At 43.4% G+C, this 24,975-nt stretch overlaps 1 protein-coding gene across 2 annotated transcripts in view; it reads right to left on the reverse strand.

Annotated features, from left to right (window-relative positions):
• Positions 1 to 22,906, reverse strand: part of LOC139568308 (uncharacterized) — a 45,280-nt gene extending 22,374 nt beyond the window's left edge. Inside the window, exons 1-6 of one of the 2 annotated variants that reach the window (XM_071390060.1) lie at positions 21,945 to 22,906; positions 21,462 to 21,514; positions 17,189 to 18,953; positions 14,336 to 14,521; positions 13,651 to 13,824; positions 13,150 to 13,323 (exon numbers count right to left, since the gene is read on the reverse strand). In XM_071390060.1, coding sequence (XP_071246161.1) covers positions 13,150 to 13,323; positions 13,651 to 13,824; positions 14,336 to 14,521; positions 17,189 to 18,953; positions 21,462 to 21,514; positions 21,945 to 22,258 — 2,666 coding nt within the window. In that variant the 5' untranslated portion in view covers positions 22,259 to 22,906. Of the gene's footprint in view, positions 1 to 13,149; positions 13,324 to 13,650; positions 13,825 to 14,335; positions 14,522 to 17,188; positions 18,954 to 21,461; positions 21,515 to 21,882 lie in introns of both variants that reach the window. The other variant, XM_071390058.1, reaches the window with a different exon arrangement.
• Between the last annotated feature and the right edge of the window lie 2,069 nt (positions 22,907 to 24,975).

Genomic DNA, 24,975 nt, shown 5'->3' on the forward strand with positions numbered 1-24,975 from the left:
AGTGTAGTCTAGTCCAGCCTGTATGAAGTCTAGTCTAGTCCAGCCTGTATGAAGTGTAGTCCAGACTGTATGAAGTTTAGTCTAGTCCAGCCTGTATGAAGTCTAGTCTAGTCCAGCCTGTATGAAGTCTAGTCTAGTCCAGCCTGTATGAAGTCTAGTCTAGTCCAGCCTGTATGAAGTCTAGTCTAGTCCACCCTGTATGAAGTCTAGTCTAGTCCAGCCTGTATGAAGTGTAGTCTAGTCCAACCTGTATGGAGTGTAGTCTAGTCCAGCCTGTATGAAGTCTAGTCTAGTCCAGCCTGTATGAAGTCTAGTCTAGTCCAACCTGTATGGAGTGTAGTCTAGTCCAGCCTGTATGAAGTCTAGTCTAGTCCAGCCTGTATGAAGTCTAGTCTAGTCCAGCCTGTATGAAGTCTAGTCTAGTCCAGACTGTATGAAGTGTAGTCTAGTCCAGACTGTATGAAGTGTAGTCTAGTCCAGCCTGTATGAAGTCTAGTCTAGTCCAGCCTGTATGAAGTCTAGTCTAGTCCAGCCTGTATGAAGTCTAGTCTAGTCCAGCCTGTATGAAGTCTAGTCTAGTCCAGCCTGTATGAAGTCTAGTCTAGTCCAGCCTGTATGAAGTCTAGTCTAGTCCAGCCTGTATGAAGTCTAGTCTAGTCCAGCCTGTATGAAGTCTAGTCTAGTCCAGCCTGTATGAAGTCTAGTCTAGTCCAGCCTGTATGAAGTCTAGTCTAGTCCAGCCTGTATGAAGTGTAGTCCAGACTGTATGAAGTGTAGTCTAGTTCAGCCTGTATGAAGTGTAGTCTAGTCCAGCCTGTATGAAGTCTAGTCTAGTGCAGCCTGTATGAAGTCTAGTCTAGTCCAGCCTGTATGAAGTCTAGTCTAGCCTGTATGAAGTGTAGTCCAGACTGTATGAAGTGTAGTCTAGTCCAGACTGCATGAAGTGTAGTCTAGTCCAGACTGTATGAAGTTTAGTCTAGTCCAGCCTGTATGAAGTCTAGTCTAGTCCAGCCTGTATGAAGTCTAGTCTAGTCCAGCCTGTATGAAGTCTAGTCTAGTCCAGCCTGTATGAAGTCTAGTCTAGTCCAGCCTGTATGAAGTCTAGTCTAGTCCAGCCTGTATGAAGTCTAGTCTAGTCCAGCCTGTATGAAGTGTAGTCCAGCCTGTATGAAGTCTAGTCTAGTCCAGCCTGTATGAAGTGTAGTCTAGTCCAGCCTGTATGAAGTGTAGTCCAGACTGTATGAAGTGTAGTCCAGCCTGTATGAAGTGTAGTCTAGTCCAGCCTGTATGAAGTGTAGTCTAGTCCAGCCTGTATGAAGTGTAGTCTAGTCCAGCCTGTATGAAGTGTAGTCCAGACTGTATTAAGTGTAGTCCAGACTGTATGAAGTGTAGTTCAGACTGTATGACGTTTAGTCTAGTCCAGCCTGTATGAAGTCTAGTCTAGTCCAGCCTGTATGAAGTGTAGTCCAGACTGTATGAAGTTTAGTCTAGTCCAGCCTGTATGAAGTCTAGTCTAGTCCAGCCTGTATGAAGTGTAGTCCAGACTGTATGAAGTTTAGTCTAGTCCAGCCTGTATGAAGTCTAGTCTAGTCCAGCCTGTATGAAGTCTAGTCTAGTCCAGCCTGTATGAAGTCTAGTCTAGTCCAGCCTGTATGAAGTCTAGTCTAGTCCAGCCTGTATGAAGTCTAGTCTAGTCCAGCCTGTATGAAGTTTAGTCTAGTCCAGCCTGTATGAAGTCTAGTCTAGTCCAGGCTGTATGAAGTGTAGTCCAGACTGTATGAAGTGTAGTCCAGACTGTATGAAGTGTAGTCTAGTCCAGCCTGTATGAAGTCTAGTCTAGTCCAGCCTGTATGAAGTCTAGTCTAGTCCAGCCTGTATGAAGTGTAGTCTAGTCCAGCCTGTATGAAGTGTAGTCTAGTCCAGACTGTATGAAGTGTAGTCCAGACTGTATGAAGTGTAGTCCAGACTGTATGAAGTCTAGTCTAGTCCAGCCTGTATGAAGTGTAGTCTAGTCCAGCCTGTATGAAGTGTAGTCCAGCCTGTATGAAGTGTAGTCCAGCCTGTATGAAGTGTAGTCTAGTCCAGCCTGTATGAAGTGTTGTCTAGTCCAGCCTGTATGAAGTCTAGTCTAGTCCAGCCTGTATGAAGTGTAGTCCAGACTGTATGAAGTTTAGTCTAGTCCAGCCTGTATGAAGTCTAGTCTAGTCCAGCCTGTATGAAGTCTAGTCTAGTCCAGCCTGTATGAAGTCTAGTCTAGTCCAGCCTGTATGAAGTCTAGTCTAGTCCAGCCTGTATGAAGTGTAGTCCAGACTGTATGAAGTGTAGTCTAGTCCAGACTGTATGAAGTGTAGTCTAGTCCAGCCTGTATGAAGTCTAGTCTAGTCCAGCCTGTATGAAGTCTAGTCTAGTCCAGCCTGTATGAAGTGTAGTCTAGTCCAGCCTGTATGAAGTGTAGTCTAGTCCAGCCTGTATGAAGTGTAGTCCAGACTGTATGAAGTGTAGTCCAGACTGTATGAAGTCTAGTCTAGTCCAGCCTGTATGAAGTGTAGTCTAGTCCAGCCTGTATGAAGTGTAGTCCAGCCTGTATGAAGTGTAGTCCAGCCTGTATGAAGTGTAGTCTAGTCCAGCCTGTATGAAGTGTAGTCTAGTCCAGCCTGTATGAAGTCTAGTCTAGTCCAGCCTGTATGAAGTGTAGTCCAGACTGTATGAAGTTTAGTCTAGTCCAGCCTGTATGAAGTCTAGTCTAGTCCAGCCTGTATGAAGTCTAGTCTAGTCCAGCCTGTATGAAGTCTAGTCTAGTCCAGCCTGTATGAAGTCTAGTCTAGTCCAGCCTGTATGAAGTCTAGTCTAGTCCAGCCTGTATGAAGTCTAGTCTAGTCCAGCCTGTATGAAGTCTAGTCTAGTCCAGCCTGTATGAAGTGTAGTCCAGACTGTATGAAGTGTAGTCTAGTCCAGCCTGTATGAAGTCTAGTCTAGTCCAGCCTGTATGAAGTCTAGTCTAGTCCAGCCTGTATGAAGTGTAGTCCAGACTGTATGAAGTGTAGTCTAGTCCAGACTGTATGAAGTGTAGTCTAGTCCAGCCTGTATGAAGTGTAGTCTAGTCCAGCCTGTATGAAGTCTAGCCTAGTCCAGCCTGTATGAAGTCTAGTCTAGTCCAGACTGTATGAAGTCTAGTCTAGTCCAGACTGTATGAAGTGTAGTCTAGTCAAGCCTGTATGAAGTGTAGTCTAGTCCAGCCTGTATGAAGTCTAGTCTAGTCCAGCCTGTATGAAGTGTAGTCTAGTCCAGCCTGTATGAAGTCTAGTCTAGTCCAGCCTGTATGAAGTCTAGTCTAGTCCAGCCTGTATGAAGTCTAGTCTAGTCCAGCCTGTATGAAGTCTAGTCCAGTCCAGCCTGTATGAAGTCTAGTCTAGTCCAGCCTGTATGAAGTCTAGTCTAGTCCAGCCTGTATGAAGTCTAGTCTAGTCCAGCCTGTATGAAGTCTAGTCTAGTCCAGCCTGTATGAAGTCTAGTCTAGTCCAGCCTGTATGAAGTCTAGTCTAGTCCAGACTGTATGAAGTCTAGTCTAGTCCAGACTGTATGAAGTCTAGTCTAGTCCAGCCTGTATGAAGTCTAGTCTAGTCCAGCCTGTATGAAGTGTAGTCCAGTCCAGCCTGTATGAAGTGTAGTCTAGTCCAGCCTGTATGAAGTCTAGTCTAGTCCAGCCTGTATGAAGTGTAGTCCAGACTGTATGAAGTGTAGTCTAGTCCAGACTGTATGAAGTGTAGTCTAGTCCAGCCTGTATGACGTGTAGTCTAGTCCAGCCTGTATGAAGTGTAGTCTAGTCCAGCCTGTATGAAGTGTAGTCCAGACTGTATGAAGTGTAGTCTAGTCCAGACTGTATGAAGTGTAGTCTAGTCCAGACTGTATGAAGTGTAGTCTAGTCCAGCCTGTATGAAGTGTAGTCTAGTCCAGCCTGTATGAAGTGTAGTCTAGTCCAGCCTGTATGAAGTCTAGTCTAGTCCAGCCTGTATGAAGTCTAGTCTAGTCCAGCCTGTATGAAGTCTAGTCTAGTCTGTATGAAGTCTAGTCTAGTCCAGCCTGTATGAAGTCTAGTCTAGTCCAGCCTGTATGAAGTCTAGTCTAGTCCAGCCTGTATGAAGTCTAGTCCAGCCTGTATGAAGTCTAGTCCAGCCTGTATGAAGTCTAGTCTAGTCCAGCCTGTATGAAGTCTAGTCTAGTCCAGCCTGTATGAAGTCTAGTCCAGCCTGTATGAAGTCTAGTCTAGTCCAGCCTGTATGAAGTGTAGTCCAGACTGTATGAAGTGTAGTCTAGTCCAGACTGTATGAAGTGTAGTCTAGTCCAGCCTGTATGAAGTGTAGTCTAGTCCAGCCTGTATGAAGTGTAGTCTAGTCCAGACTGTATGAAGTGTAGTCCAGCCTGTATGAAGTGTAGTCTAGTCCAGCCTGTATGAAGTGTAGTCTAGTCCAGACTATATGAAGTGTAGTCCAGACTGTATAAAGTGTAGTCTAGTCCAGCCTGTATGAAGTGTAGTCTAGTCCAGACTATATGAAGTGTAGTCCAGACTGTATGAAGTCTAGTCTAGTCCAGCCTGTATGAAGTCTAGTCTAGTCCAGCCTGTATGAAGTGTAGTCCAGACTGTATGAAGTGTAGTCTAGTCCAGACTGTATGAAGTGTAGTCTAGTCCAGCCTGTATGAAGTCTAGTCTAGTCCAGCCTGTATGAAGTGTAGTCTAGTCCAATCTGTATGAAGTGTAGTCCAGACTGTATGAAGTGTAGTCCAGCCTGTATGAAGTGTAGTCTAGTCCAGCCTGTATGAAGTGTAGTCCAGACTGTATTAAGTGTAGTCCAGACTGTATTAAGTGTAGTCCAGACTGTATGAAGTGTAGTTCAGACTGTATGAAGTTTAGTCTAGTCCAGCCTGTATGAAGTCTAGTCTAGTCCAGCCTGTATGAAGTGTAGTCCAGACTGTATGAAGTTTAGTCTAGTCCAGCCTGTATGAAGTCTAGTCTAGTCCAGCCTGTATGAAGTGTAGTCCAGACTGTATGAAGTTTAGTCTAGTCCAGCCTGTATGAAGTCTAGTCTAGTCCAGCCTGTATGAAGTCTAGTCTAGTCCAGCCTGTATGAAGTCTAGTCTAGTCCAGCCTGTATGAAGTCTAGTCTAGTCCAGCCTGTATGAAGTCTAGCCTAGTCCAGCCTGTATGAAGTTTAGTCTAGTCCAGCCTGTATGAAGTCTAGTCTAGTCCAGCCTGTATGAAGTGTAGTCCAGACTGTATGAAGTGTAGTCCAGACTGTATGAAGTGTAGTCTAGTCCAGCCTGTATGAAGTGTAGTCTAGTCCAGCCTGTATGAAGTCTAGTCCAGCCTGTATGAAGTGTAGTCTAGTCCAGCCTGTATGAAGTGTAGTCTAGTCCAGCCTGTATGAAGTCTAGTCTAGTCCAGCCTGTATGAAGTCTAGTCTAGTCCAGCCTGTATGAAGTCTAGTCTAGTCCAGCCTGTATGAAGTCTAGTCTAGTCCAGCCTGTATGAAGTCTAGTCTAGTCTGTATGAAGTCTAGTCTAGTCCAGCCTGTATGAAGTCTAGTCTAGTCCAGCCTGTATGAAGTGTAGTCTAGTCCAGCCTGTATGAAGTCTAGTCTAGTCCAGCCTGTATGAAGTCTAGTCTAGTCCAGCCTGTATGAAGTCTAGTCTAGTCCAGCCTGTATGAAGTCTAGTCTAGTCCAGCCTGTATGAAGTCTAGTCTAGTCCAGCCTGTATGAAGTCTAGTCTAGTCCAGCCTGTATGAAGTCTAGTCTAGTCCAGCCTGTATGAAGTGTAGTCTAGTCCAGCCTGTATGAAGTGTAGTCTAGTCCAGCCTGTATGAAGTGTAGTCCAGACTGTATGAAGTGTAGTCCAGACTGTATGAAGTCTAGTCTAGTCCAGCCTGTATGAAGTGTAGTCTAGTCCAGCCTGTATGAAGTGTAGTCCAGCCTGTATGAAGTGTAGTCCAGCCTGTATGAAGTGTAGTCTAGTCCAGCCTGTATGAAGTGTAGTCTAGTCCAGCCTGTATGAAGTCTAGTCTAGTCCAGCCTGTATGAAGTGTAGTCCAGACTGTATGAAGTTTAGTCTAGTCCAGCCTGTATGAAGTCTAGTCTAGTCCAGCCTGTATGAAGTCTAGTCTAGTCCAGCCTGTATGAAGTCTAGTCTAGTCCAGCCTGTATGAAGTCTAGTCTAGTCCAGCCTGTATGAAGTCTAGTCTAGTCCAGCCTGTATGAAGTCTAGTCTAGTCCAGCCTGTATGAAGTGTAGTCCAGACTGTATGAAGTGTAGTCTAGTCCAGACTGTATGAAGTGTAGTCTAGTCCAGCCTGTATGAAGTGTAGTCTAGTCCAGCCTGTATGAAGTCTAGTCTAGTCCAGCCTGTATGAAGTCTAGTCTAGTCCAGCCTGTATGAAGTCTAGTCTAGTCCAGCCTGTATGAAGTGTAGTCCAGACTGTATGAAGTGTAGTCTAGTCCAGACTGTATGAAGTGTAGTCTAGTCCAGCCTGTATGAAGTGTAGTCTAGTCCAGCCTGTATGAAGTCTAGTCTAGTCCAGCCTGTATGAAGTCTAGTCTAGTCCAGACTGTATGAAGTGTAGTCTAGTCCAGACTGTATGAAGTGTAGTCTAGTCCAGCCTGTATGAAGTGTAGTCTAGTCCAGCCTGTATGAAGTGTAGTCTAGTCCAGCCTGTATGAAGTCTAGTCTAGTCCAGCCTGTATGAAGTCTAGTCTAGTCCAGCCTGTATGAAGTCTAGTCCAGCCTGTATGAAGTGTAGTCTAGTCCAGCCTGTATGAAGTGTAGTCTAGTCCAGCCTGTATGAAGTCTAGTCTAGTCCAGCCTGTATGAAGTCTAGTCTAGTCCAGCCTGTATGAAGTCTAGTCTAGTCCAGCCTGTATGAAGTCTAGTCTAGTCTGTATGAAGTCTAGTCTAGTCCAGCCTGTATGAAGTCTAGTCTAGTCCAGCCTGTATGAAGTCTAGTCTAGTCCAGCCTGTATGAAGTCTAGTCCAGCCTGTATGAAGTCTAGTCTAGTCCAGCCTGTATGAAGTCTAGTCTAGTCCAGCCTGTATGAAGTCTAGTCTAGTCCAGCCTGTATGAAGTCTAGTCTAGTCCAGCCTGTATGAAGTCTAGTCTAGTCCAGCCTGTATGAAGTCTAGTCTAGTCCAGCCTGTATGAAGTCTAGTCTAGTCCAGCCTGTATGAAGTCTAGTCTAGTCCAGCCTGTATGAAGTGTAGTCTAGTCCAGCCTGTATGAAGTGTAGTCCAGACTGTATGAAGTGTAGTCCAGACTGTATGAAGTCTAGTCTAGTCCAGCCTGTATGAAGTGTAGTCTAGTCCAGCCTGTATGAAGTGTAGTCCAGCCTGTATGAAGTGTAGTCCAGCCTGTATGAAGTGTAGTCTAGTCCAGCCTGTATGAAGTGTAGTCTAGTCCAGCCTGTATGAAGTCTAGTCTAGTCCAGCCTGTATGAAGTGTAGTCCAGACTGTATGAAGTTTAGTCTAGTCCAGCCTGTATGAAGTCTAGTCTAGTCCAGCCTGTATGAAGTCTAGTCTAGTCCAGCCTGTATGAAGTCTAGTCTAGTCCAGCCTGTATGAAGTCTAGTCTAGTCCAGCCTGTATGAAGTCTAGTCTAGTCCAGCCTGTATGAAGTCTAGTCTAGTCCAGCCTGTATGAAGTGTAGTCCAGACTGTATGAAGTGTAGTCTAGTCCAGACTGTATGAAGTGTAGTCTAGTCCAGACTGTATGAAGTGTAGTCTAGTCCAGCCTGTATGAAGTCTAGTCTAGTCCAGCCTGTATGAAGTCTAGTCTAGTCCAGCCTGTATGAAGTGTAGTCCAGACTGTATGAAGTGTAGTCCAGACTGTATGAAGTGTAGTCTAGTCCAGCCTGTATGAAGTGTAGTCTAGTCCAGCCTGTATGAAGTCTAGTCTAGTCCAGCCTGTATGAAGTCTAGTCTAGTCCAGACTGTATGAAGTGTAGTCTAGTCCAGACTGTATGAAGTGTAGTCTAGTCCAGACTGTATGAAGTCTAGTCTAGTCCAGCCTGTATGAAGTGTAGTCCAGACTGTATGAAGTGTAGTCTAGTCCAGCCTGTATGAAGTGTAGTCTAGTCCAGCCTGTATGAAGTCTAGTCTAGTCCAGCCTGTATGAAGTCTAGTCTAGTCCAGCCTGTATGAAGTCTAGTCCAGACTGTATGAAGTGTAGTCTAGTCCAGACTGTATGAAGTGTAGTCTAGTCCAGCCTGTATGAAGTGTAGTCTAGTCCAGCCTGTATGAAGTCTAGTCTAGTCCAGCCTGTATGAAGTCTAGTCTAGTCCAGACTGTATGAAGTGTAGTCTAGTCCAGACTGTATGAAGTGTAGTCTAGTCCAGACTGTATGAAGTGTAGTCTAGTCCAGCCTGTATGAAGTGTAGTCTAGTCCAGCCTGTATGAAGTCTAGTCTAGTCCAGCCTGTATGAAGTCTAGTCTAGTCCAGCCTGTATGAAGTCTAGTCTAGTCCAGCCTGTATGAAGTCTAGTCTAGTCCAGCCTGTATGAAGTCTAGTCTAGTCCAGCCTGTATGAAGTCTAGTCTAGTCCAGCCTGTATGAAGTCTAGTCTAGTCCAGCCTGTATGAAGTCTAGTCTAGTCTGTATGAAGTCTAGTCTAGTCCAGACTGTATGAAGTGTAGTCTAGTCCAGCCTGTATGAAGTGTAGTCTAGTCCAGCCTGTATGAAGTGTAGTCTAGTCCAGTCTGTATGAAGTCTAGTCCAGACTGTATGAAGTGTAGTCTAGTCCAGCCTGTATGAAGTCTAGTCTAGTCCAGCCTGTATGAAGTCTAGTCTAGTCCAGCCTGTATGAAGTCTAGTCTAGTCCAGCCTGTATGAAGTCTAGTCTAGTCCAGCCTGTATGAAGTCTAGTCTAGTCCAGCCTGTATGAAGTCTAGTCCAGCCTGTATGAAGTCTAGTCCAGCCTGTATGAAGTCTAGTCCAGCCTGTATGAAGTCTAGTCTAGTCCAGCCTGTATGAAGTGTAGTCCAGACTGTATGAAGTGTAGTCTAGTCCAGACTGTATGAAGTGTAGTCTAGTCCAGCCTGTATGAAGTGTAGTCTAGTCCAGCCTGTATGAAGTGTAGTCTAGTCCAGACTATATGAAGTGTAGTCCAGCCTGTATGAAGTGTAGTCTAGTCCAGCCTGTATGAAGTGTAGTCTAGTCCAGCCTGTATGAAGTGTAGTCCAGACTGTATGAAGTGTAGTCTAGTCCAGACTGTATGAAGTGTAGTCTAGTCCAGACTGTATGAAGTGTAGTCTAGTCCAGCCTGTATGAAGTGTAGTCTAGTCCAGCCTGTATGAAGTCTAGTCTAGTCCAGCCTGTATGAAGTCTAGTCTAGTCTGTATGAAGTCTAGTCTAGTCCAGCCTGTATGAAGTCTAGTCTAGTCCAGCCTGTATGAAGTCTAGTCTAGTCCAGCCTGTATGAAGTCTAGTCCAGCCTGTATGAAGTCTAGTCCAGCCTGTATGAAGTCTAGTCCAGCCTGTATGAAGTCTAGTCTAGTCCAGCCTGTATGAAGTCTAGTCTAGTCCAGCCTGTATGAAGTCTAGTCCAGCCTGTATGAAGTCTAGTCTAGTCCAGCCTGTATGAAGTGTAGTCCAGACTGTATGAAGTGTAGTCTAGTCCAGACTGTATGAAGTGTAGTCTAGTCCAGCCTGTATGAAGTGTAGTCTAGTCCAGCCTGTATGAAGTGTAGTCTAGTCCAGACTATATGAAGTGTAGTCCAGCCTGTATGAAGTGTAGTCTAGTCCAGCCTGTATGAAGTGTAGTCTAGTCCAGACTATATGAAGTGTAGTCCAGACTGTATGAAGTGTAGTCTAGTCCAGCCTGTATGAAGTGTAGTCTAGTCCAGCCTGTATGAAGTGTAGTCTAGTCCAGACTATATGAAGTGTAGTCCAGACTGTATGAAGTGTAGTCTAGTCCAGCCTGTATGAAGTGTAGTCCAGACTGTATGAAGTCTAGTCTAGTCCAGCCTGTATGAAGTGTAGTCCAGACTGTATGAAGTGTAGTCTAGTCCAGACTGTATGAAGTGTAGTCTAGTCCAGCCTGTATGAAGTGTAGTCTAGTTCAGCCTGTATGAAGTCTAGTCTAGTCCAGCCTGTATGAAGTCTAGTCTAGTCCAGCCTGTATGAAGTCTAGTCTAGCCTGTATGAAGTCTAGTCTAGTCCAGCCTGTATGAAGTGTAGTCTAGTCCAGCCTGTATGAAGTGTAGTCCAGTCCAGCCTGTATGAATTGTAGTCTAGTCCAGCCTGTATGAAGTCTAGTCTAGTCCAGCCTGTATAAAGTGTAGTCCAGACTGTATGAAGTGTAGTCTAGTCCAGCCTGTATGAAGTGTAGTCTAGTCCAGCCTGTATGAAGTGTAGTCTAGTCCAGCCTGTATGAAGTGTAGTCTAGTCCAGCCTGTATGAAGTCTAGTCTAGTCCAGCCTGTATGAAGTCTAGTCTAGTCCAGCCTGTATGAAGTGTAGTCTAGTCCAGCCTGTATGGAGTCTAGTCTAGTCCAGCCTGTATGAAGTCTAGTCTAGTCCAGCCTGTATGAAGTCTAGTCTAGCCTGTATGAAGTCTAGTCTAGTCCAGCCTGTATGAAGTCTAGTCTAGTCCAGCCTGTATGAAGTCTAGTCCAGCCTGTATGAAGTCTAGTCTAGTCCAGCCTGTATGAAGTCTAGTCTAGTCCAGCCTGTATGAAGTCTAGTCTAGTCCAGCCTGTATGAAGTCTAGTCTAGTCCAGCCTGTATGAAGTCTAGTCTAGTCCAGCCTGTATGAAGTCTAGTCTAGTCCAGCCTGTATGAAGTCTAGTCTAGTCCAGACTGTATGAAGTGTAGTCTAGTCCAGCCTGTATGAAGTGTAGTCTAGTCCAGACTGTATGAAGTGTAGTCTAGTCCAGACTGTATGAAGTGTAGTCTAGTCCAGCCTGTATGAAGTGTAGTCTAGTCCAGACTATATGAAGTCTAGTCTAGTCCAGCCTGTATGAAGTCTAGTCTAGTCCAGACTGTATGAAGTCTAGTCTAGTCCAGCCTGTATGAAGTCTAGTCTAGCCTGTATGAAGTCTAGTCTAGTCCAGCCTGTATGAAGTCTAGTCTAGTCCAGCCTGTATGAAGTCTAGTCCAGCCTGTATGAAGTCTAGTCTAGTCCAGCCTGTATGAAGTCTAGTCTAGTCCAGCCTGTATGAAGTCTAGTCTAGTCCAGCCTGTATGAAGTCTAGTCTAGTCCAGCCTGTATGAAGTCTAGTCTAGTCCAGCCTGTATGAAGTCTAGTCTAGTCCAGACTGTATGAAGTGTAGTCTAGTCCAGCCTGTATGAAGTGTAGTCTAGTCCAGACTGTATGAAGTGTAGTCTAGTCCAGACTGTATGAAGTGTAGTCTAGTCCAGACTGTATGAAGTCTAGTCTAGTCCAGACTGTATGAAGTCTAGTCTAGTCCAGCCTGTATGAAGTCTAGTCTAGTCCAGCCTGTATGAAGTCTAGTCTAGTCCAGACTGTATGAAGTGTAGTCTAGTCCAGCCTGTATGAAGTCTAGTCTAGTCCAGCCTGTATGAAGTGTAGTCCAGACTGTATGAAGTGTAGTCTAGTCCAGCCTGTATGAAGTGTAGTCTAGTCCAGCCTGTATGAAGTGTAGTCTAGTCCAGCCTGTATGAAGTGTAGTCTAGTCCAGCCTGTATGAAGTCTAGTCTAGTCCAGCCTGTATGAAGTCTAGTCTAGTCCAGCCTGTATGAAGTGTAGTCTAGTCCAGCCTGTATGGAGTCTAGTCTAGTCCAGCCTGTATGAAGTCTAGTCTAGTCCAGCCTGTATGAAGTCTAGTCTAGCCTGTATGAAGTCTAGTCTAGTCCAGCCTGTATGAAGTCTAGTCTAGTCCAGCCTGTATGAAGTCTAGTCCAGCCTGTATGAAGTCTAGTCTAGTCCAGCCTGTATGAAGTCTAGTCTAGTCCAGCCTGTATGAAGTCTAGTCTAGTCCAGCCTGTATGAAGTCTAGTCTAGTCCAGCCTGTATGAAGTCTAGTCTAGTCCAGCCTGTATGAAGTCTAGTCTAGTCCAGCCTGTATGAAGTCTAGTCTAGTCCAGACTGTATGAAGTGTAGTCTAGTCCAGCCTGTATGAAGTGTAGTCTAGTCCAGACTGTATGAAGTGTAGTCTAGTCCAGACTGTATGAAGTGTAGTCTAGTCCAGCCTGTATGAAGTGTAGTCTAGTCCAGACTGTATGAAGTCTAGTCTAGTCCAGCCTGTATGAAGTCTAGTCTAGTCCAGCCTGTATGAAGTCTAGTCTAGTCCAGCCTGTATGAAGTCTAGTCTAGCCTGTATGAAGTCTAGTCTAGTCCAGCCTGTATGAAGTCTAGTCTAGTCCAGCCTGTATGAAGTCTAGTCCAGCCTGTATGAAGTCTAGTCTAGTCCAGCCTGTATGAAGTCTAGTCTAGTCCAGCCTGTATGAAGTCTAGTCTAGTCCAGCCTGTATGAAGTCTAGTCTAGTCCAGCCTGTATGAAGTCTAGTCTAGTCCAGCCTGTATGAAGTCTAGTCTAGTCCAGACTGTATGAAGTGTAGTCTAGTCCAGCCTGTATGAAGTGTAGTCTAGTCCAGACTGTATGAAGTGTAGTCTAGTCCAGACTGTATGAAGTTTAGTCTAGTCCAGACTGTATGAAGTCTAGTCTAGTCCAGACTGTATGAAGTCTAGTCTAGTCCAGCCTGTATGAAGTCTAGTCTAGTCCAGCCTGTATGAAGTCTAGTCTAGTCCAGACTGTATGAAGTGTAGTCTAGTCCAGCCTGTATGAAGTCTAGTCTAGTCCAGCCTGTATGAAGTCTAGTCTAGTCCAGCCTGTATGAAGTGTAGTCTAGTCCAGACTGTATGAAGTGTAGTCTAGTCCAGACTGTATGAAGTGTAGTCTAGTCCAGACTGTATGAAGTGTAGTCTAGTCCAGACTGTATGAAGTGTAGTCTAGTCCAAAAAGGTGACAGTAAGAGCTCTACACCATATCCATACCTGGCTGTTCTCAGAATAATAAGACAAATGCAATATTCAATCAATCAGTTACAAGACTGTTTGGCATTCTGTTTTGGTCAGAACTCAAAGGAGGTGGTATAAATGGGAAAGAAAGGCACTACAAATATATGGTTTCCACAGTAACTGTACTAACTTGAGTTTCTGCAGTCTACAGTGTGGATCCTCCAGTCTAGCAGAGAGCAGCTTCACCCCAGAGTCTCCTGGGTGATTGAAGCTCAGGTCCAGTTCTCTCATGTGGGAGGGGTTTGACCTCAGAGCTGAAGCCAGAGAAGCACAGCCTTCCTCTGTGACTCTACAGAATGACATCCTGCAGAGAACAGAGTTAGGGTAAAACACATCAAAATATAACATTTATTTGGTAACATTATTGAGCAATACAAAATATCTAATGGACACGTTATTCTCAAAGGGACAGTCTTGTTATATAAGATGGATGGATTGGAGAAACTAAGGTGTTTAAGGTATATTTTCTGAAGGAATGGCCCCCTGTGGATATTCTGACTCAATATATATGGTCAGTCAATATTGCAGTATACTATATTTTTAAAAACTGTTCCAAAAAACTGAGGATAGATTGTTTTCTGACACAGACCTTTTGGTCTGCTGTTGAGTAACAATGTTTCTAAGTACTGACCTCAGTGTCTCTAGTTGACAGTGTGGATCCCCCAGTCCAGCAGAGAGCAGCTTCACTCCTGAATCCTGCAGGTCATTGTGACTCAGATCCAGCTCTCTCAGGTGAGAGGAGTTTGAGCTGAGAACTGAGGCCAACACTTCATAAAACCACTCAGTGAGTTCACAGCCAGCAAGTCTGCAACAACAGAGAAAACCATTTTATGATAGGATATTTATATATAATACTTCATAAGACTATACTACAAAGAAAGTGCTACCCAAAAAACATCAACATTCTTGTGAGGAAAGGTTTGATATGCATTCATACCCAAAGCTAAGTGTTAAAACAAATAATAGATGTTATATATTAGTAATATTGTCCCATACACCAGATAGGTGCAGTGAAATGTGTTGTTTTACAGGGTCAGACATAGTAGTACGGCACCCCTAGAACAAATTAGGGTTAAATGCCTTGCTTAAGGGCACATTGAAAGATTTGACACATTGTTGGCTCAGGTATTTGAACCAATGACCTTTTGGTTACTGGCCCAACACTCTAACCGCTAGGCTACCTGCCGCCATTAAAACAATGATCAAGAACATATGATCAGTACATATACAAGCTGTCAGGGTGACAAAATGACCCTAAAAACTATCCAACAATCTTCAGGTTCTCGTCATCTGAAACCACCTCCCAAAGTACTGACCTCAGTGTCTCCAGTTTACAGTGTGGATGTTTCAACGCAGCGAAGAGAACACTCAGTCTGCCCTCATCATCACCATCAGACAGCGTACAGTTCCTCAGGTCGAGCTCTCTCAAGGATGAGTCTGCTGACTGGAGAACGAAGGCCAGTGATTCATAGTGCTCAGGTAGGAGTCTACAGCCTGCTAGTCTGCAGACACAGAGATGCAGGGGCGCAACTTTCACTTCATTCTGAAACTGCATTTTTTTTGTCCCCTCACAGTTTTATCATTGCACTGTGATACAAAAAGTGTTATCGGTGTGCTTTAGGAACATGCGTACGCCTCAGAGCGGTCGGGTAGGCTGTTTGGTGGTTTCAGCCTGGACAGTGTGAAGGCAAAGTTTCTGAAAGGCTGGCTTATAGGACCGTCACGGGAGAGATGAACAGAGGCAGATGCTGTGTGTTGTGCTTTTTCTCCGAGTTGTAATAGCAAGCAGAACAGAAACTGGCTAGTTTATTTGACTGATGCAAGGTAACTGCTGTTTGACTTAACAGGGGAAAAAAGTAGATTCCCAGTGCTGAGCTAGCTAGTAGCTACCACAGCTAGTTCAGCTCTAGCTTCTAGCTATATCAGTATCCGTCACAACTGTTGTGTGTATGGAAATGTTTTGTAGCCTTTGTTTTGTCCCGTTTCAACAGAAGTAAATTAACTTGGCTAGTTTTTGCCAGTTGATGTACCATTAATCGGGTGAAGTTGTATGTGTATTAAAATAGTAAAAAGTTAAGTATTTGGTCCCACATTCATAGCACGTGATGACTACATCAAGCTTGTGACTCTACACATTTGTTAGATGCATTTGCTGTTTGTTTTGGTTGTGTTTCAGATTATTTTGTGCCCAATAGAAATAATGTATTGTGTCATTTTTGAAGTCCCTTTTATTGTAAGAATAGAATATGTTTCTAAACATTTCTACATTAATGTGGATGTTACCATCATTACGGATAGTCCTGAATTAATTATGAATAACGATGAGTGAGAAAGTTACAGACGCACAAATATCATACCCCCAAGACATGCTAACCTCTCACCATTACAATATCAGGGGAGGTTAGCATTTTATATCATACCCCCAAGACATGCTAACCTCTCACCATTACAATATCAGGGGAGGTTAGCATTTTTGGTGGGGTATGATATTCATGTGTCTATAACTTTCTCACTCATCATTATTCACAATTCATTCAGCATGGTCCATAATCATGGCAGCATCCAAAATCATGTAGAAGGGTTTAGACACCTATTCTATTCTTAATTACAATAAAGTGACCCCAAAATTACCCCAAAAGGGTTATATTAAATTGTGTGGAAATGAGCTTTAGATGCCCCAGAAAGTTCTGAGGGACGACCCCCAGACCCCAGACAGATTGTGTTGAAGTGCGAGTTGGGGATGTTTAACACTAGTGATTCTCTGATTACGGTGATATTAAGACCTGGGCCAAAAATATATAATATATGTATTCCATCAAAAAATCCAGATAGTTGAGTTAGTCAAACATAGATGATAAAAGGAAAACATTTATTTTGATATTAAAAAACAAGTCTTGCAAAAATACAATAATATTTGTAGGTATTTAAATATTAATATTCTTTTAAGTTATCCAATTTGAAATTGTTTGAAACAACGATAACTATTTTTTCAACGAGTCCCAAATAAACTGTCAAAGAAAAGTTATAAATAATTGCTTTAATTAAGAGCATCTTAGCATATTCAGTATTATAACCAACTTGTAAGTCGCTCTGGATAAGAGCGTCTGCTAAATTACTTAAATGTAAATGTATAATCCGTATTCATTCAATGGAATTTCCTTCCATGTACAGTATATGCGTGACCATCTGGGTAACGAACCACGGTTGTCCACATGATTCAAAAGCCTTGGCAGCTCTGAATATAACAGCAGGTCTTAAGGAAGGTTACATGACCTCTTTCCTACATTTACATTTAAGTCATTTAGCAGACGCTCTTATCCAGAGCGACTTACAAATTATATGCATAATGTTTCTAAACCTGTTGTGACATTTTAACATTTCTAATAAAAAAGTATATGTGATTGAAAGGGAGCTAGTTGATTTGTTCAAAATGAGCATAAAAGTTTAAAATGATTAGTTTTCAACTACTTCACAAGTAAGCAATTCATTTATTTTCAGAAATATTGGTTAAGATCAAAATTGGGCATTAAAAGGGCAGTGCAGTAAAAAAAAACTTGATTTTTCTGTTTCTGATATTTCCACACTATGACGTCGAAATATCACTGAAATTGTGAAAATAATGATACTGTAATAGTTTTGTAATGTAAGAGCTTGTTCAGGGGGGTGGAGTTTTTGGACCACAGCATGACATCACAATCTGATTTGATTATTATTATTCTGACCAGTGACCAGTCATCTTTTATTTGCATATGTATCGTCCTACTTTGAAGTGGTAAGGGGGGTAGGCTCTAGACCAGGGGTATTCAACTTTTACTCTACTAGGTCCGGAGCCTGCAGGTTTTCTGTTCAACCGGATAATTAACTGCACCCACCTGGTGTCTCAGTTCTAAATCACTCCCTGATTTAGAGGGTCCAAAGTTGAGTCTAAACGATCCTACAGTATCTGCCAATTATATATATTTTTTAAATCAGGGCTGTGTATGTAAATATATTACAATTTGTATCAACACACCTACAAGATCAGACTGAGCATTTCAATGGCAAAAGGAGGCTCAGAGAAATAAATGAATAAAAACGTATATTTGGAGCTATTTTCATAAAAGAAACACACACAAATACGGTTTGGGGGCTTTAAGTATGGTATTTGCGAGATTTACATGATTACTTACATTGCCTTTCTGCAATTCCTCACAGCTGGGATCAGTCTCAAACGCCCCTCCTCAGATGTGTTGTATCTCTGCAGGTCAAGTTCATCCAGCACGCCCTTTGATATCAGCAGCGTATTGACCAATGCTGAGCAGGCAACAGGTGACAGTTCTTTTCCTGTTTGACTTCCTGACTTCAGGAACTGGTCAATGTCCTCATGTACTGAATCATCTTTCATCTCAGTCAAGCAGATGAGTAGATTGATGTATCTATCAGGTGAAACTTGCTCTACATTTGGCTCCCTGAGGTATTTCTTAATTTCCTTAACAGTCTCTGAGCTGATCTCTGTTTGTGGCAGTAGGTCTTGTAACAGTCTCTGGTTGGATTCTGTTGAGATGCCAACAAGGAAGCGGAGGAACAGGTCCAGGTGTCCATTCTCACTCTCCAAGGCTTTATCCACCGTCATCTTCAGTAGTTCATGCAAGGGCAGCTCTGAAGACACATCCCCAATGAAAGACTCCAGGGCCTTGATGTTCTTGCTCACACAGCAGTGGAACACGAACAGAGCAGCAAGGAACTCCTGAAAACTCAGGTGAACAAAGCAGTACACCTCCTTCCGATACAACCCATACTCTTCTTTCAGGATTTCTGTGCAAAACCCAGAGTACTCTGAGGCTTCACTGAAATCAATGCCACACTCTTCTAGGTCTTTCTTAGAGAATATGAGATTGTGCTTCACCAGCTGTTCAAATGCCAGTTGAGCCAGTTTCACAATGTTTTCTTTGTTTCTTTCTACGATTATGGTCAGATCTGTCTCATTTTCCCCACTATACGTCTTGCTTTTCAGGTTTGTCTCAATGAGTAGAAGGTGATTGTACATCTCTGTCAGAGTTGTGATCTCTCTGCTCTTATCATCACTCAACATTTGCTCAAGAACCCTGGCAGTAATCCAACAGAAGACTGGTATGTGGCACATGATGTGGAGGCTCCTTGATGTATTAATGTGTGAGATGATTCTGCTGGCCCGGTTCTGATCTGTGAATCTCTTCCTAAAGTACTCTTCTTTCTGTTTGTCGTTGAACCCTCGTACTTCTGTCACCTTGCTGATATACTGACGCAGGATCTGATTGGCTGCTGCTGGTCTGGAGGTTATCCAGAGGAGAGCTTTAGGAAGCAGATTCCCCTTGATGAGGTTTGTCAGCAGCACATCCACCGATGATGTCTGTGTAACATCAGTCACCCTCTTGTGTTTTTCAAAATCCACAGGCAGTTGGCTTTCATCCAGACCATCAAAGATGAAGAGAACTTTGCAGGTAGCATAAATCTTTGCTTCTACTATCTCTGTTAGTTCAGGGTGGAATTCATTCAGAAGTCCATGAAGACTGTACTGCTCATCTTGAATCAAATTCAGCTCTCGGAAAGGAAGAACAAAGATGAAATCAACATCCTGATTGGCATTTCCTTCTGCCCAGTCGAGGATGAACTTATGTACAGAGATTGTTTTTCCAATGCCAGTGATTCCCTTTGTCATTACAGTTCTGATGGGTCTCTTCTCTTCTCCAGGTAAGGGTTTGAAGATGTCATTGCAGTTTATTGGAGTGTCTGATATGTTTCTCTCAATCCGTTGAACCTCATGTTCTTTATGAACCTCTTCTTGTGTGATGTAGAGCTGTGTGTAAACGCTATCAAGTCTAGTTTGTGCCTCAGCAGTGCCTTCAAACGCACATCTAAACTTCTTCTTCAGACTGGCTTTCAGTTTCCCTTTAACTCTATGTGTGATGTCATCCACTGGAAAGAAGAACACATTTAAAAAAATATATATATTACTTAATTAAGAACAGAATTTAGAATATCTGTATGCATACAAAAAGTGTGATTTATCAAACAATCCTACAAGTGTCATAGGCACAGTGGTAGGAGATAACCATTGATAAATACCAATTGTTCTCAGCCTCAGTGCTCGTGCATGACCTTGGCCATGACCTTAGAAACACCCCTAATTAACCATATATGGTCAAAATCATCCCTTTAATGCCCATGGGGAATATACAGCGCCGTACCATGAAATAGCATACAGGCGCAACCCCAAAAAATAAGCTTAGAATTTTTTTTTCTTTTTCCGAGACTGAAATAAGAGGGGCTAGTGTCAGAGATTGAGTAAAACAAAAATGTTGGATTTGGCTAGCTCAGTTGTGGTTTGACCAGTAAAAATGTAAACATAGCTATTGTTTGTTTTTTTATACACATACACACTTTATGTTACATGTAAATCTCGGTAAGAAACAGACCAGTAAATCAAAAGTATATCCTATAGATCGTTGACATACAAGACCAGTTTAAAATAGAACAATAAAGAAAATGGATGTAAATAATAGAAAGATAAAGCTATATTCAGATACATTACTTCATGAGGAGACCATTTCTGGTGTTTCCCCTCAGATACATTACTTCATAAGGAGACCATTTCTGGTGTTTCACCTCAGATACATTACCTCATAAGGAGACCATTTCTGGTGTTTCACCTCAGATACATTACTACATGAGGAGACCATTTCTGGTGTTTCACCTCAGATACATTACTTCATGAGACCATTTCTGGTGTTTCACCTCAGATACATTACTTCATAAGGAGACCATTTCTGGTGTTTCACCTCAGATACATTACTACATGAGGAGACCATTTCTGGTGTTTCACCTCAGATACATTACTTCATGAGACCATTTCTGGTGTTTCACCTCAGATACATTACTTCATAAGGAGACCATTTCTGGTGTTTCACCTCAGATACATTACTACATGAGGAGACCATTTCTGGTGTTTCACCTCAGATACATTACTTCATGAGACCATTTCTGGTGTTTCACCTCAGATACATTACTTCATAAGGAGACCATTTCTGGTGTTTCACCTCAGATACATTACTACATGAGGAGACCATTTCTGGTGTTGCACCTCAGATACATTACTACATGAGGAGACCATTTCTGGTGTTTCACCTCAGATACATTACCTCATAAGGAGACCATTTCTGGTGTTTCACCTCAGATACATTACCTCATAAGGAGACCATTTCTGGTGTTTCCCCTCAGATACATTACTTCATAAGGAGACCATTTCTGGTGTTTCACCTCAGATACATTACTTCATAAGGAGACCATTTCTGGTGTTTCACCTCAGATACATTACTTCATGAGGAGACCATTTCTGGTGTTTCCCCTCAGATACATTACTTCATAAGGAGACCATTTCAGGTGTTTCACCTCAGATACATTACTTCATAAGGAGACCATTTCTGGTGTTTCACCTCAGATACATTACTTCATGAGGAGACCATTTCTGGTGTTTCCCCTCAGATACATTACTTCATAAGGAGACCATTTCAGGTGTTTCACCTCAGATACATTACTTCATAAGGAGACCATTTCTGGTGTTTCCCCTCAGATACATTACTTCATAAGGAGACCATTTCTGGTGTTTCACCTCAGATACATTACCTCATAAGGAGACCATTTCTGGTGTTTCACCTCAGATACATTACTACATGAGGAGACCATTTCTGGTGTTTCACCTCAGATACATTACTTCATAAGGAGACCATTTCTGGTGTTTCACCTCAGATACATTACTACATGAGGAGACCATTTCTGGTGTTGCACCTCAGATACATTACTACATGAGGAGACCATTTCTGGTGTTTCACCTCAGATACATTACCTCATAAGGAGACCATTTCTGGTGTTTCACCTCAGATACATTACCTCATAAGGAGACCATTTCTGGTGTTTCCCCTCAGATACATTACTTCATAAGGAGACCATTTCTGGTGTTTCACCTCAGATACATTACTTCATAAGGAGACCATTTCTGGTGTTTCACCTCAGATACATTACTTCATGAGGAGACCATTTCTGGTGTTTCCCCTCAGATACATTACTTCATAAGGAGACCATTTCAGGTGTTTCACCTCAGATACATTACTTCATAAGGAGACCATTTCTGGTGTTTCACCTCAGATACATTACTTCATGAGGAGACCATTTCTGGTGTTTCCCCTCAGATACATTACTTCATAAGGAGACCATTTCAGGTGTTTCACCTCAGATACATTACTTCATAAGGAGACCATTTCTGGTGTTTCACCTCAGATACATTACCTCATAAGGAGACCATTTCTGGTGTTTCCCCTCAGATACATTACTTCATAAGGAGACCATTTCTGGTGTTTCCCCTCAGATACATTACTACATAAGGAGCCCATTTCTGGTGTTTCAACTCAGAGTGACAGCTTTACTGACCGGTTTCCTCACATATCTTCTCTGTCTCAACGTCCTCAAAACGGTGGGCGGACCTGGAACAACAACAAACATGGACACATTGTATATCATGGGTCTCCAAGAGGTCGATCGAAAGCTACCAGTAATAAAATAGACCTGTGTCCCTTCTTTTCTTTCCAAAACACTTTATTGTTATCGCTCTCAGAAAGATCTTCTGATCCTCAACTGAGATTGACCCGTCTTGAAGCCTGACTGGCTAAACTATAGACCTGTGTCCCTTCTTTTCTTTCAACCCTAGCCAGTCAGGCTTCAAGACGGGTCAATCTGAGGATCAGAAGATCGTTCTGAGAGCGATAACGAGAAAGTGTTTTGGAAAGAAAAGAAGGGACAGATTACATTTACACACAGGTTATTCTACTAACAGCACAATAACCTGCATTACCCGAAACAGTTACAAGCAATACAAAAAATATCTGCCAGGCAAGCAGAGATGTGTGTCGCCACCTGGGTGTCAGAAGGAGGGAAGGAGAAAAGTAGTTGAGTGTCATCCGCATAGCAATGATAGGCGAGACCATGAGAGGATATGACAGAGCCATGTGACTTGGTGTAAAGAGGAAAGAGCCTAGAACTGAGCCCTGGGGGACACCAGTAGTGAGAGTACGTGGTGAGAGCGGCCTGCCAGGTAGATTTGACCCGCCCAGGCCTGAGAGGGTGGAGAGGAGGATCTGATGGTTCAAGGTGTCGAAGGCAGCGGATAGATCTAGGAGGGTGAGAACAGAGGAGAGAGAGTCCGCTTTGGCAGTGCTGAGCGCCTCCATGACACAGGGAAGAGCAGTCTCGGTTGAGACACATTGTATATCATGGGTCTCCAAGAGGTCGATCGAAAGCTACCAGTAAAAAACTAGACCTGTGTTGCTATATTTTTATTTTTAATATTTCTTTGTTATTTTTTTGTTTGTTATCTGTGATGGTTTTGTTTGCCTTGTTTCGTTTTTTAATCATTGTACCTAAACTGTATGTAAACATGTATACGCAGGACCCAGCTGTAAAAGAGACCTTGGTCTCAGTCTGTGTTCCTTGTTGAAATAAAGGTATAATAATATCTCAGCTTGGATGTCGGCCCTCCACCTCAAGCTCAACATCGATAAGACAGAGTTGCTCATCCTCCCGGGGAAGGCCTGCCCACTCCAAGACCTCTCCATCACGGTTGACAACTCCAAGGTGTCCCCCTCCCAGAGTGTAAAGAACCTTGGCGTGACCCTGGACAACACCCTGTCGTTCTCTGCCATCATCAAAGCAGTGACCCTCTCCTGCAGGTTCATGTTCTACAACATCTGCAGAGTACGACCTTTCCTCACACAGGAAGTGGCGCAGGTCCTAATCCAGGCACTTGTCCTCTCCCGTCTGCAACTCTCTGTTGGCTGGGCTTCCCGCTTGTCCTCTCCCGTCTGCAACTCTCTGTTGGCTGGGCTTCCCGCTTGTCCTCTCCCGTCTGCAACTCTCTGTTGGCTGGGCTCCCCGCTTGTCCTCTCCCGTCTGCAACTCTCTGTTGGCTGGGCTCCCCGCTTGTCCTCTCCCGTCTGCAACTCTCTGTTGGCTGGGCTCCCCGCTTGTCCTCTCCCGTCTGCAACTCTCTGTTGGCTGGGCTCCCCGCTTGTCCTCTCCCGTCTGCAACTCTCTGTTGGCTGGGCTTCCCGCTTGTCCTCTCCCGTCTGCAACTCTCTGTTGGCTGGGCTCTCTTCAGATGTTTTACTGTCCCCTTCAGATGTTTTACTGTCCCCCTCTTCAGATGTTTTACTGTCCCCCTCTTCAGATGTTTTACTGTCCCCTTCAGATGTTTTACTGTCCCCCTCTTCAGATGTTTTACTGTCCTCTTCAGATGTTTTACTGTCCCCCTCTTCAGATGTTTTACTGTCCCCTTCAGATGTTTTACTGTCCCCCTCTTCAGATGTTTTACTGTCCCCCTCTTCAGATGTTTTACTGTCCCCCCCTTCAGATGTTTTACTGTCCCCTTCAGATGTTTTACTGTCCCCCTCTTCAGATGTTTTACTGTCCCCCTCTTCAGATGTTTTACTGTCCCCCTCTTCAGATGTTTTACTGTCCTCTTCAGATGTTTTACTGTCCCCCTCTTCAGATGTTTTACTGTCCCCCTCTTCAGATGTTTTACTGTCCCCTTCAGATGTTTTACTGTCCCCCTCTTCAGATGTTTTACTGTCCCCTCTTCAGATGTTTTACTGTCCCCTTCAGATGTTTTACTGTCCCCCTCTTCAGATGTTTTACTGTCCCCCTCTTCAGATGTTTTACTGTCCCCCTCTTCAGATGTTTTACTGTCCCCCTCTTCAGATGTTTTACTGTCCCCCTCTTCAGATGTTTTACTGTCCCCCTCTTCAGATGTTTTACTGTCCCCCTCTTCAGATGTTTTACTGTCCCCCTCTTCAGATGTTTTACTGTCCCCCCCTTCAGATGTTTTACTGTCCTCTTCAGATGTTTTACTGTCCCCCTCTTCAGATGTTTTACTGTCCCCCTCTTCAGATGTTTTACTGTCCCCCTCTTCAGATGTTTTACTGTCCCCCTCTTCAGATGTTTTACTGTCCCCCTCTTCAGATGTTTTACTGTCCCCCTCTTCAGATGTTTTACTGTCCCCCTCTTCAGATGTTTTACTGTCCCCTTCAGATGTTTTACTGTCCCCCTCTTCAGATGTTTTACTGTCCCCTCTTCAGATGTTTTACTGTCCCCTTCAGATGTTTTACTGTCCCCCTCTTCAGATGTTTTACTGTCCCCCTCTTCAGATGTTTTACTGTCCCCCTCTTCAGATGTTTTACTGTCCCCCTCTTCAGATGTTTTACTGTCCCCCTCTTCAGATGTTTTACTGTCCCCCTCTTCAGATGTTTTACTGTCCCCTTCTTCAAACAGTATGCTAAATAATCCTCCTCCTCACCCCATGAAGCTCATTTCACCTGATCCATGAAACCTGTGAGTGAACACAAAGAAAACCAATAAACCCAATATATTGATTTGTATTATATAATATGTTGACCATAGAAAAACGACTATATACAATTCAGATGTTTTACTGTCCCCTTCAGATGTTTTACTGTCCCCTTCAGATGTTTTACTGTCCCCTCCAGGTGTTTTACTGTCCCCTTCAGATGTTTTACTGTCCCCCTCTTCAGATGTTTTACTGTCCCCCTCTTCAGATGTTTTACTGTCCCCTTCAGATGTTTTACTGTCCCCTTCAGATGTTTTACTGTCCCCTTCATATGTTTTACTGTCCCCTTCAGATGTTTTACTGTCCCCTTCAGATGTTTTACTGTCCCCTTCAGATGTTTTACTGTCCCCCTCTTCAGATGTTTTACTGTCCCCCTCTTCAGATGTTTTACTGTCCCCTTCAGATGTTTTACTGTCCCCCTCTTCAGATGTTTTACTGTCCTCTTCAGGTGTTTTACTGTCCCCTTCAGATGTTTTACTGTCCCCTTCAGATGTTTTACTGTCCCCTTCAGATGTTTTACTGTCCCCTTCAGATGTTTTACTGTCC

Source organism: Salvelinus alpinus, chromosome 2 (assembly GCF_045679555.1).
Source record: "Salvelinus alpinus chromosome 2, SLU_Salpinus.1, whole genome shotgun sequence".
NCBI classification, from domain to species: domain Eukaryota; kingdom Metazoa; phylum Chordata; class Actinopteri; order Salmoniformes; family Salmonidae; genus Salvelinus; species Salvelinus alpinus.